This window comes from Columba livia, chromosome 7 (assembly GCF_036013475.1).
Source record: "Columba livia isolate bColLiv1 breed racing homer chromosome 7, bColLiv1.pat.W.v2, whole genome shotgun sequence".
NCBI lineage: Eukaryota > Metazoa > Chordata > Aves > Columbiformes > Columbidae > Columba > Columba livia.
The window spans coordinates 13,210,222-13,223,151 of NC_088608.1; the positions used below are offsets into that span (position 1 = coordinate 13,210,222).

Below are 12,930 nucleotides of genomic sequence, written 5' to 3' on the forward strand. Positions count from 1 at the left end.
CATTTTAACCTTAGAAATCTGTGTGACATGATGTTGTCAGCACCAGCTCTCAGGAACACCTCGGTTTCTGCAGCATGCCTGGAGCAGTGAGTGATGCCACACCACAAAAAAAATTAAAGCATGTTCTGTTCAGATCCATTTCCAGAGACTGTTTCATACAAAATAAAATTACTTGTGAACTGGACTGTGATCCAGCTCTTCCCACTCCCAGATGATGCTCACACAGCACTGATTTGCACTCTTCTTTGTGTTTTTCTTTTTGCCCCATGGATGTCAAGGCCACAGCTGCAGATGGGGGAGAAGGAAAGGCAGAAGAAGAAAGCTGTGAAAGCTTTTTACCAAGAAAAGGGCTGTTCTTTGCTGGCCTCTGGGAAAGAGTTCAGGATCCTGGCCTCCCAGTGGGTTTGCAGTGGGACGCAAAGCACAGCCCACTCCTCACTCCTGGCCAGCCCAAGCTCATGGCATCCTGGCTACCAGCAGCTCCCTGCTCCTCAGGGATGTGGGTCCAAATCCCACACTGGTACACCCTGCTCCCCTCCTGGGAGAACACAGGAGTTCCAGTGTCTGATGCAGGGCTTGGCTTCAGCCCCAGAAATCAACCACTTTCAATTAAAACTAAACCTAACTAGACCCAGCCTCCAGGGCCTTGCATTTCAATGGGCAAGATTTCTTAATATATCTAATTTTTAAAAGTGCAGCCCAGTCTTACTAATGAAGACTGTGTCATATCAGGTCAAATGTGCCCTCAGAGTGAAGTGACACGTATTTGCCACTGATTTCAAGAGGAATTTATTGAACTCACCAGTAACAGGGCTGACCCAATGAACAAAGACAGAGAAGAAGGCTGCTAAGAGATGGGGCAGGAGCAGCGAGTGATGGCTTTGACAACAAAGGTGCAGTTCAAAGTGGTGAGAAAGCTATGGAATATTCAAAATATTTGGTCTGGGGGACAAAGTTCTGTGCAGTAGGTTGTTGACACAGCTACAGCAAATTGCTCCTAGGGGTGTCCCAAAACAAAGCTGTTTAACCCCAGTGCCTAGCTTTGGGGAGGGGTGGGCAGAGCTAAGCTTGAATACGAATTGCGACTAGAACCCATTATTAGTTGCATGAACTTGCATCTTCAACAGTTTCCAAATCTCAGGGTCAGATCTAACGTTTGCTAAGTCAACAGAGGTTTTTCTGTCAGCCTTGGCTGGCATTTGCTCAGGTCTCCAGGAGGAAGAATTTCTCTGTGAAGATCAATGAAATCAATATCTGGATATAAGCATAGCTGACAAGAATTTCTATGAATATTTGTTGACATTTGGGGTTTTTTATTAGCAAAGGGGATGTATTTTACTCAAAAAAACCCCAAACACCTCTCCTTGGTTCCAGCTATTTTGTTTTTTAAAGTTAATCAAACTTAGTATTGATCTTTTTCCTGGAAGTGCTTTCCGTACTATTTTTTTACTTCATGTAAACGATCAGGGAGTGACCTAAACAAGAAGTTACATTCTTACACAGCAGGTGAACCAGGAACTTGCTGTAAATGACCTGCAGGTATGCGGAACAGCGCCGTTCCTGCGCCCAGAGACCCTGCACTGATGCAGATAGAAAGAAGCAGATGCTTACATGTATAGATGGCAATAAAACTAGAATGTAACATTTTTAGGATCGCAGCTGAGCTCTCATACAAGGCTTTCTGCAATGACTAATACGACTACGGTCTAATGCGACAGTTCACTGGCTGCAGCCACATTCAGCCCAGAAAATAAGCAAGTTTATTCAGATGTTACACACTGGAAAAAGAAAAAATAAATAAATAAAATGAAAAAACCAACAACACATTCAGTTTTCAATCTTCTTTTATTTATTTAAACTGTACACAAATGTAAAATACTTCAACAGCAAATCTAAGTGAAAATTGTTTGGTTTAAATTATTATGGAACAGAACCTAAAAGGAACTTTATTAAATAGACATAAAAATTGGATTTAAAGGATGCACATATTGTAATGTATTCTACAATAGTCATTTTTTTCACTCTACATTCCATGTGCGTATGGTATAGAAAAGACACTGAATAGAACAAACAGAATCCATTTTGTACCCTGAAACAATTCGTAGGCCTCGTGAGGGATTGCTCAGTATGACTACATGATATATGATGGCTTTGCCATCTCATAAAAATTATAACTAATATGTTGGCCTCTTTGGTTCCAAAATTTACGTATAATACATTTAACTGTATTCATTTTTTGCTGCTATAAAAATAACATTTTTTTCAAATGGCAGTTTTTTGACTAATCATGCAACTAAATCAGTGCAAACATTAAAAGCAATCATTCGCTTTAAAAAAGAAGCAAAAGATTTAATTTCAAGTATAAAAAAATATAAAAAAGTCATATCATAAGTCCAGTTTTGTCTAGTATGGGTCAACACTTTAAATTGCATAGCTCATGCGGCACCTGTTTACCTAGATAGTGAGCAAAGATAAGTGCACTATCAAGTACCACTTTTCAAGGCATTGAAATTTGCAAGTGCTATTATACGTGCATTCAAGCAGTTTGCAAGTGCTATGCTGTATCATTATTTTCTGATCTTTATGGCCATCCTCAACACCTCCTGGTAAGGAAATTGAAAGCATTCTCCTCTATCCTGCTTTCCAAGACTTGTCAAAATGTTCCTCGCCTTCTTATTAAATGCATTGCATTTTTCAGAATGTCCCCACTCTGTTACTGTCACTCCTCTTTAGGGTTCATTGGTTTAGCCGTGGTAGCAGTTGCTTGTTTGCTTGCCCCCCACGTAACATGTCCTTGCTGAGTCCCCCGTTGAAGAACACAGACTGCAACTTTGACTTGTTGTTCTCTGAACAGTGAGAGATGCCAACAGTCAACACAGCCCAGATATGGTATCAGATCCTCTTTTCCAAAACACGGTGGGTGTAGCCATCCATGGGTTGCTACTGGGCAGTTAAAGCATCGGATCACACCAACCCAGCTTGTGACTTTGCAACGGTCAGATGTTAGAAATACAGCAGTTGCCTACACATCTGCCCCTTTTCTCTCTCCCCGATGGTGCCATTCAATTCCTTACTGGAAGTGCTGTAGGAAGATGCAGGTATCTGTGATGTTTACATTTAGATCATTTTAAATTAAGAGGAAGTGATCACCTCCCAAGGCAGGTGTCCTGCAGCTTCCCATTAGACCTCAGAGGTGACAATCGACTTTTTCTTCTTTTTTTTATTTTCTAAGTTTGGTCATTTTGACACCTGCATGCAAGAATACGTCATGTTCTCGCAGTCTGTGCTTTTGCCTGAGCAAAGGGAGCTCATTTCTGTGTGACTCCACCAGCAGGCGGGGAAACAGCTGCTCAGCCGTTCACTTGTACTGGCAGGCATTTGGGTCCGTCGTCACTGGTCACTGACTTTCTGTGCTCATGTCCCTTTTCTGAGCTGCCTTGTGTGTGTGTCTGTGTCTGTGTGTGTGTATGAGCGCGTGTTTGTGTGCGTGCCCACGTTTCGTGTGTGTGTGTTTCTTTAAGATATTTCATAGCATTAACTTATAAGTGGTAGAATACATAAGTGTCCAAGATCCACAAACTGCCACTGTCCTGACACCAAAGTGAAATGATTTTTTTTTCTTTTTTTTTTCTTTTCTTTTTTTTTTTTTCTTTTTTGTCAAACTTTTCCACAGTGACTTGCCAACACTGATGCCTGGATACACAGTGAAACTTCCTCCAACACCATCTTGTACAGGAATGTTTCTCTCTTTCTCTCTCGTCCTCTCTCTCTCTCTCTCTCCCCCCCAAAAAACACACCTTAAATCAAGCACAACCACATTCTTCCACAATCATATTGGGAACGTCCCTTTTCACAATGTTGTATTCATCATCAAAGTACAGCATTGACATTGTGCTAAGTTTGGTTGGAATGCAACAGGAGTTCACGGTGCCCGGGTTCAGCCCCCGCATTCGGTACTGATTCACGACAGCGGTGTGAAAGGAGGAAGCCGACCCCGGGACGCCGGCCAAGTAGGCCGGGCAGCTCCCTTCACAGTAATTCCCATAGTAACCTGATGGTGCTATGATCCAGTCATTCCACCCAATGAGTCTAAAGTCAATGTAAAACTGTTGCCTGCAACATAGATTGGTCCTGCCATCGCACTCCAGGCCTCTTTTCCGGATCCTGTGTTTGTTATCGGCGAGGCGGGCTTGCACCACTAAAAAAGGCCGGTGGGATTCCTCCCCAGGGTCCACATAAATTGGCAGCACTGAATACTCTTCACAGCCCTCGCATTGAACATCCAAGTTCAGTCTCCTTTCTCCTCTCTCAAACAGAGCCTGGATCGCCTCTGTCATGGGAAAAGTGTGCCAACCACTTCTTTTGAGATCGACTTTCTTTTCAACCACATTCCACTTGTTGCTAGTGTCCGGGTCTTGGAAATAGACTTTGACTCTTACTTTTCGCCTGCTGCCTTTCTCTAAGACATATGGAAGCAGCTTCAAGTAAAGCCACAGGCTGGCTTGAACGACAAACAAGTTCTGGTTCCCTTCATTCGAGATGAAGAAATAGAGTCGGACTCTAGATGAGGCCAGATCGTCTGCAAGATAAGGAGAGATCAGCAAGATTAAGTAAAAAAAAAAAAAGAAAAAGTTATCTTGTGTGCCATTCTGGATTCAGGGACAACGCTAAAACACAGCGGACCAAGAGTGACAGTGGGGCTGTGCTGGCCAGAAGGCATGCACTGAATCAGATATCCCCAATTTGCAATCAAAACGCTTTGAAAAGGGACTTTCCACAGCAGCCTTCATCATCGGCCTGTAGTCGGATGTGTCAGATCCGCAGACACCAGGAACAGCTCTCCAGAATATGGGTTTTTTCCTGCCAGCCAGCTTTAAAGACGGTACAGCAAGGCGTTGAAAACATCGGCACTCGGACTCTGCTGTCTTGTTGGTTTACAAATAGTTTTAATTTTCAGCTACCTGCCAGTTCTCACAGGGAGAGCCCTTTCAGTAACCGCTGAAATGCCAATGCCAAACCAGGGATTTTGTTTCGATTTTCACATATTCTCATCACGGTTTAACAGAGAGGATTCACAAGATGGAGAGGAAAATATTTGATTAATGTGCCTGCGTGTTCAACAGATCAAGCTAACCCCTACTTTGGTAGAATATCTGCTATTATTAATCATTTCAATCTCTGCCTTTTTCCCCCCGAAATGATAAACTCCCATACGAGGCAAGGCAATGAAGTGGTTGCCCTTGCTGTAACACCATTACTGACTGTTCTCAATACGCTTTTCTATAACACCAGAATTAAAGGAGCAAAATTGTCATGGAGAACTAAGTGTCACCAAATGTCTGACATAACCCCTTATTTGTAAATAAAAGAGCCTAATGCATGAAATGTTTCAAAAATACTGGCTACAATTTTGTACTCTAAGTCCTAACCAAATTTGACATAGGTGATAAATGTGCAGGCTGGCCTTTGCGGCGGAGACTGTAATTCTGGTCCTTGAATCAAAGCCCCTCAATCACTCCTTAAAATTATTGCTGGAAAGGCATTTTCTCCTCTGCCTTTATCTGTTTCACTTCGTTCTATGCAGAGCCAAATGTACATTTTTTTCTTCCATTCCTTTTCCTAAGGATCTTTATTATTTTTGTCAATCTCTGAATGAGATTTTTTGCGTAGTCGGTGTCTCCATTTGTCACCCCAGATGCCTTTCAAATGTGCCTCCAGGGCCCATTCAGTACCTTGTAATGTTTCAGAGACAAAAATTTTCACTGTGTTTGTCTACGTTCTACATAAAGACAATTTTGGAAGTGTTACAAAAGCCAGCAAATGATTGATTACTAAATGGAAGTACAAGCCCACCCCAGATCTCCCAGCAACAGCCTATTAAAAAAAATAATAGACCCAAAAATGTACAGTAAAAAAATCTTTCACATGTTAGTAAATACACAACTTCTTTATAAACTGTGGTGACAGTGACAGAAAAAGAACAGTACGGTGTTGCTGCACCGATCCACATCACTTGTGTTGTGTGAGATTGTGTGTGCCCATAAATCTTGTATGTGAATATAACAAGCATATGTATAATGCAACAGATCCCATAGATACTGTTAATGTATATATGCCTTTGGTAAGTGGGAGGGTAGATAAAGAAGATGAGTGGGATGTATACAGGATAGAAAGCAATTTATTTTGTGGACAAATGATATATAGATGCCACAGGAAGATATATAGAGGGAAAAAAATGAACGGAGCGATAGAGCGATGAAGGAACAAGAGATGAGCAGACAGAAAGGAGAGAGATAATTTGCAGAGTGATGGTGTTAGGACCAGATGTGCAAAGTTCACAGGCACAGTGGTTGCCTGGATAAACTACTGGAAAGCTATGCTGGAGCGATTCAGTTACACATAACTGCAATGGCTGGACAGGACCGAGATGGCTGGTACCATAGGGATGGATAGCATAGTTACTAAACAGACTGAGGGGCAGAGTGAACGTGGACACACTTGCTAGGTGCCTGCACACAGTGGACAAACAGACTAGGCCAACACTACAAATGAAAGCTAAATAAATGGGAAATGAACGGAAAGGGAAGATGGGTGAATTCAAACCTCAATGGACAGATACATGCAGTGAAACAGATGAATGTGCAGGGCAGACAGATGAGGCAAGAGATGCAAGAGATGAAGTGGGCAGAGAAGGGACAGTGGGACACAGAGGGACAGAGGCAAGCCATGGTGCAGTTGGAAGGACCGCTGGAGGGAAGCTGGGAGCAGAGAGGCTGCAGAGGAGTGGAGTGACAGAGCGACGGGAGTTGCAGGTCACAACGCAAGGAGAAGGTTGGGCACAGGGGCACACGCAGGGTGGATGGGAAGGAGCAGACTGGGCCAGGACGAGATGGAGCGGGGCAGACGGGACAGCAGATGAGGCAGAGGGCATAACGGTGAGCCTGGCAGCCAGGTGCCTGCAGCAGGCAGGAGGACAGGCAGGGCAAACGGGAGGACAGGCAGCAAGGCCGAGCAAGGGCGGTCAGCGGACCTGACAGAGGTCAAGCAGGGGCACTGAGAGGGTGAGCAGGAGGACAGGCAGGGCGAGCGGGAGAACTGACAGGGGTCGAGCCGGGAGACTGGCAGGGGAAAGGCAGGACAGGCAGGGACAGCGGCAGGGCAGGGGACCGAGACAGTCCGAGCAGGGAAAAGCGAGAGGCGGGGGCGCGGGGCCGGGCGGCGCCCACCTGTCTCGGCGAAGCTGATGATCTCGGAGACGGGGTCGTGGGCCGGTGGCCCGGCGCTCGCCTGCCCGTCCAGGCTGGGGATCTCCACTCGGCCGTCCTCCCGCACCTTGCCGGCGTGCAGCTTGCGCAGCGCCGTGACCATGGCCGCCTTGGGCACGGCGTGCGTGATGTTGGGCCGGTCCCGCATCTGCAGCCGGCTCAAGATGTGCCTCTTCACCGCCTCCAGGAAATCCCCGTCCACCTTTCCCGGCTCCTCAGGCCGCCGGAAGCCGCAGGAGGTGCATGTGTCCTGCGGGGAGCCGCCGGCGGGGGCCGGCGGGGTCGGGGTGGCCGCGGCGCCCAGCAGGAGCAGCCCGCAGGCGAGTAGTGCGGCCAGTACCCCCCGGCGAGCCGCCCCGTCCATGGCGGAGGAGCGGGGGGCCGAGCTGGGGGCCGCCCCGAAGCGCCGCAGGGAGCCCGTCTGCAGGCAGCGCCTCTCCGTGCGCTCCGCGGAGCGGAGGGGGCGGTGGCAGCCAAGCTGGGGGGGACGCAACCGCTCCGCGCAGGGAGGGAGCCGCGGCGGAGGGAGGGGGCGCCCGGGGAAGCGGCGTGTGCCGCCGGGGAGGCGGAGGGGGGAGGCTGCACACGCAGGCACCGAGGGCGAAGTTGGAGGTGGGGGGGTGGGGGGGGGGGCAGCAGGCTTGGCGTGCACGGAGAGCCCGGCTCCACGGGGGAGGGGGACGGCAGCAGGTGAGGGGGTGGCTGCGGAGCCCAGGGAGGGGGAGCGGGGAGAGAGCCGGAGGTGTGAGGGGAGCCGGGGAGCGAGTCGGAGGTGTGAGGGGAGCCGTGGGGAGGCGGCGCTGCGCTGCCCCGGTGGCCCGCGCCGCTTCAGAGGGGCGTCCGCGGGCGCAGCCGCTCCTGGTCCATCGCTCGCTTCGGCAAGTCCGGGCGGGCCGTGGAGAGGAGCTCTTTAGTCCAGCGTCATTGAGGGGGGTCAGGGAGATAGACGAAGCAGATTTATATACAATCCAATTTATAGCCTGGGGGGGAGGGGGGGGGGAGAAATGCCACTTGTACCCCCCCCGCCCACTCCGCCCCCGCAAGACAACAATCCACAGGCCGTGGGTGAAGGTCTCTCAGCAGGTCGGCTCCGCGCTGTGCCGCTCGGTTGTCCCCCTTCAGTGCCTGCTGCTTCTCAACGTGCCATCAAAGTTGACCCGGAGCATAGCTGGGGAGGGGGCCGGGGCGGCGGGGAGGGGGTACGCGGCTGGCAGCTCCACAGTTGCGAGTCTTCTCCCCTCACCGCCCCGCTTATTATTTGCGAGATGCTTTATTTTCAAAGCAGCGTGGAGGGTCCGGAGTCCGGCGAAGATGCTGTGGTGGCGCCCGGCGCGGCCCCCGCCGCGGGCAGTGGAAGCGCACGCTGCGCGGCCGCGGAGCGGGGAATCGGCTCGATCCCGGCGATCCCAGGAGAAGCTGCACGGATCCAGTCGGTCAGAACAGCTCTTCAGCTCGCTCCCTCGCTCGCTCTTTTTAAACAATATCTCCCTTGTTGGTGGTTTGGGTTTTATTATTATTATTGTTATTATTTTAAATGTGATTTTTGTTGTTGTTGCTCCTGCTGCTGCTCCAGTTAATCTGTCTCACTCTCTCTCCGCGTCTTTTTGATCTTTCGCTTGCCTTGTGCTGGCTTGAACGCTGTGTTTTGTTGATTTTTTTTTTTTTTTTTTTAACGCGTCTGATGTTCCCTCTCGGATCCGCAGTGAAAGGTCTCGGGGAAGCGGCTCGCTCCTCGCTTATCTTCCTCTGATCTCCTCCTGCTAATTTCCCCCCCCTGCAAAATCACGACATTGTAGCACTTTCTACTGAAACTTTTATACAGGAGTTAAAACCACGTGGGAACTCCAACCTATAACAGAGACGCCATGGGTTCCTCACTATTTAGGAGATTAAGTTAAGTCTTTTGCCCCCTGGGCTATTACAGTAACTTCCTGATGTGGAAATATTAACTATGCTGTTTCTTTAACTCCCCCCTCCCTCCCTCCCGGTTCCTGCAAACACACCCACCACACAACAACTCGCGTCCCCGTCCTGTCCCACGACAGGACGGACGGACGGACGGACCCCGAGCGACAGTAGACCCGGCCCTCCCTCTTCCCCGGCCGGGAGATGGATGCCCCCGCCGTCCCTCCCCCCCCCCTGCAGTGTTCCTTGCCTTTTAAGCACTTGAAAGAAGAAGAAGTCATTAGAAAGTTTACCGTCGGGTTGGCTTTGTGACGGGGCGGGTTTTTGTTTGTTTGTTTGAATGGGCCGGGTAATCGGGGCGGGTGCCGGGGATTGTGTGTGTTTTCCGTGGGGCAGGAGGGACGCGGGCGCGGAGCCTCGCGGACACAGAGCCGGGGTGGGGAGTGGGCTCGGGGCGGCGGCCGAGGGGAGCCGGGAGGGGAGATAACGGGCACACGGCGCTCCCTCAGCCGTGGCGGGGAGCCGGCAGGAGAGCTGGCGCTGATCGTGCCCTGAGAACGGATTTTCTTCCGCGGGGCAGCCCAGAAGGTCCCCAAAGCGAAGAGGGGGGGGTCTGTGACCGGGGGATCAGGAAACGTTCGCACCTGGCTCCCCCCAACAGTCTAGCCCGGGGGCGGGGGGCGCCCGCCGCGCCTCCGCGGCACCGCGGGCTGATAGCGAGCCACGCTGCGCCCCTCGCTCCGCGGCGCTCCGCAGCACGCAGCCCCACGCACCCCTCCTCCCGCCGCGCGGGCACGCCCGGGGCCGGGCACCCGCGGTGGGACAGCGGCAGCGGCGCAGCTCACCTGCGCGGTCCCCAGCCCGGGGCGGCCCCGTGCGGACGCTGAGCCCGGCAGCCGCTGCGCGCTGCCCCGCGGCCCTGCGCGCCGCCGCCGCGGGGAAGCCTGGGCAGAGGGCGCCCCCTCTGGGCCGCGCGAGGAAGTGGGCGGCGGTGCCGAGGGGGGGGGGGGGGGGGTCACCGGGGCGGCGGAGGGGGCAGAGCGGCCCGCTGGGCCCCCGCTGGAGCTCCTCTCTGAATTAACGGGCGCGGACCGGGCCGAAGGTGCCCCGGGCGGTGGGTGGCGCCGCCGCTCCTTTGCCCCTCGGGCGCACGGGGGAACCGGCGGTCGCAGGCAGGGGCGGAGGTTTCTGCTAGTTGGGTCACAGTGCCCGGTCCCGCAGAGGTGGAGGTTTGAGGCTAGGAAACGGGAGATGCGCACCGAAGCCTGTGCCCTGAACAGGGTGAAGGAACACCTGGGGCTGAGCCTCCTGCAGCTTCGGAGTGGGCCCAGGCAGCAGAGCTGCGGGCTATTTTAATTAATCTTTTATTTTCTTTCTTTCTTTCTATTTTTTTTTTTTTTTTAAGCAAAGAAAAATTTAACTTCAAGAATGAAAGCAAATCTCAAGACCTTCATCTTTTTCACTGAGCCAAATGCTGGTTTTCAAGGGCAGCAGAAGCAGGACACACGAATTCCAAGCACAACAGCAAATAAGTCCCTTCTGTGCATTTCACTTTTTAAAAGAAGAATAAAACTTGTTATGTATGCCTGGACTGCACACACATGAGCTGTTAGCTGTCAGTAATACAAGCAACACAGGAGCATAAAGAAGGTCAGCTGGAGGATCAGCTCGTTACTGTGATTTAAGAATGGAAGGCACAAATGCTATTCTCATCATAAATATTTTCTTTTTTGTTCAGTACTGCAAAAGGAAAGACACTTAAAGCTGTGCTTTAAAAATCACATTGCAATCCCAATCTAATTGCTCATGTTGGTTTTAATATAAACACTGTCTAATTGCATACCCAGCATTGTAAATCAAATCCTCAGTATCACTGGACCTACCCTGATGGGAGATCAGAATTAGATACAGTATTTCCTCCCTGCCAGTAACAGGTTTTGAATGGAAAGCCTGGAATGTAAAAAAAGAAATAATGCTAAAAATCCAATCACTCTGACATCCTGTGAGCTAATAAGAGCACGTGAATGCAACAAGCTTAGTACTTCACAGTAATTAATTTGACAGCAAAGAGCTAACAAGAAAACAACAGGCAGAGCAGTGATGACTGGTTCATAGAGGTCACTGTCAAACAAGAAATAGGTGCAAACACAGTCCCTCTCCCTTTGAAAACAACTATTTCATTGCCCCAGTGAGAAAGAAATGCCAAAGAGGGAAAATATCGTATCTTTGGTGGGATAACGAATCTGGGAAGGTATTTGTAGTAGGAAAACCAGGTAGAGGTTTTCTTTTTTACCTACAGTGATTTTTAATCATCCCAGTTACTCACTGCAGTGGTGTGTTCTGGCTTTTTTTTTCCCTCTTTTTTTTTTTTTTGCTTATCCAAAGCCATTTTGCATATTCAAATATTGGGAAGACCTATCTTTAGCAATTGCTAACAAAACTAATACACTAATAACCTTTCTCTTATTATTTAAAGTGTGTCCAACAGCATTCTGGAGACAGCTCTCAGACAATGGACTTTCTCTGCCTTCTTCCTGGAGAAGGACCTAATCAAACCTTAGATGTTTTCAGGCAGAAGAGCCTACAGGGAGAGCAAACAGGGTTAACAGAAAGAAATGTGACATTTGATTTCTAATCTTACTCAGGGAGCGCAGCCTATTGATTGAGCCATAAAGCTCTGTTAATTTTAAGATCTCCTCAGCTTTCAGTTCTTTCCCTTGGGCATAAACTTGTTGCTTACCACTTACTGGCTGAACTATCAGGGAAAGGGTGGCTTCACACTCCCCCCACTCCGCTCTCCTCCCCTCTATTTTGTTTGTTCTGAGCTCATCTGCGTGAGGATACATTTTCACACACACCTTCTCAAACCGGCTGCTATTCCTCTGATTCAGGGTCATGCTTTTCCATACATTAAATGCAGGAGAAAACTGGAAGGGAAATGGCTGGGATTTGTGCTTAGTGGGTGAGCACACGGTTAGGCAGGAAGACCTGCTGTGAGAAGGTACAACATTGAAGGGTATTTTCTGTAGAAACATCGAATCTCATGACTGGAATCTGATGCTTATTAAAGCTACTAATACAATGAAATCCATATAAACTGAGGTCCTCAGCCAGTGTAAATCAGCACGTTTCCAAGGCATCAAATTGCCACAACGGTTCCTCTGTAACCTAGATATTTGCTTATGCACATTTTTCTCAGGGGCTGGCAGATGCAGAGTCATGTTTTTGGAGAGGCCAGTCTGTGCAGCTCTGCACCTTCCAGAGTCGGTGGGAAGCTCTAGAAACTGAACAGACAACGATGGCACAAGGCGGCTTCCTCATGGCTCTGTTTCCATGACGCCCTCAGTGGGACCATAGCAATTCACGCTAGCAAAGGATCTGACCCCACACGTATTGCTAAAGCACCTTTTATGCTCTTAAACCAGTAATAATATCTATTAGGTAACCTTACTAATCCCTTTGAGGAAGGATTTTCTTTACTGTACTGATGGCTGAACTGAATAATGCTTCATATATAAGAGGCCTGGTTTGCACTAGAATTGCTTGTCCTTTGATAACCAGCAAATACAAGTTTTACTAGCACATCTTTTTCTGCAAGCATTTCCCAAATAAAATAGGCTATACCAGCAAAGGGGTTTTTGTGGGTGTTTTTTTTTTTTTGCTCATATAGCTGCATCTATATGGGCGATTTTTGCACGTAGTGGAATGCAATCTGTTTTAAATGGCACTTCAGAAGAGCATTGCTATCCCACGAAAGTTT

The 12,930-nt window shown here is 49.2% G+C and overlaps 1 protein-coding gene and 1 long non-coding RNA gene across 3 annotated transcripts; one reads left to right on the forward strand and one right to left on the reverse strand.

Annotated features, from left to right (window-relative positions):
• Positions 1-1,826: 1,826 nt before the first annotated feature.
• INHBB (inhibin subunit beta B) lies at positions 1,827-8,555 on the reverse strand. Its single transcript, XM_065070618.1, has 2 exons — positions 7,227-8,555; positions 1,827-4,579 (listed from the first exon to the last, which is right to left on the reverse strand). The coding sequence occupies exons 1-2, from the start codon at positions 7,627-7,629 to the stop codon at positions 3,804-3,806; spliced, it is 1,179 nt and encodes a 392-aa protein (XP_064926690.1). The 5' UTR covers positions 7,630-8,555; the 3' UTR covers positions 1,827-3,803.
• LOC135580009 (uncharacterized) lies at positions 6,631-9,462 on the forward strand. 2 transcript variants are annotated; one of them, XR_010474004.1, is made up of 2 exons: positions 6,631-6,935; positions 8,551-9,462. It is a non-coding gene; the product is annotated as an uncharacterized LOC135580009 (long non-coding RNA). The 2 variants fall into 2 exon arrangements; XR_010474003.1 differs by lacking the exon at positions 6,631-6,935 and adding an exon at positions 7,852-7,955.
• Positions 9,463-12,930: the final 3,468 nt, after the last annotated feature.

Coding starts and splice junctions, on each gene's coding strand:
- INHBB (XM_065070618.1), bottom strand. CDS start 7,629: ATGGACGGGGCGGCTCGCCGGGGGGTACTGGCCGCACTACTCGCCTGC. Junction 4,580..7,226: donor CATCAGCTTCGCCGAGACAG/GTGGGCGCCGCC, acceptor CTTATCTTGCAG/ACGATCTGGCCTCATCTAGA.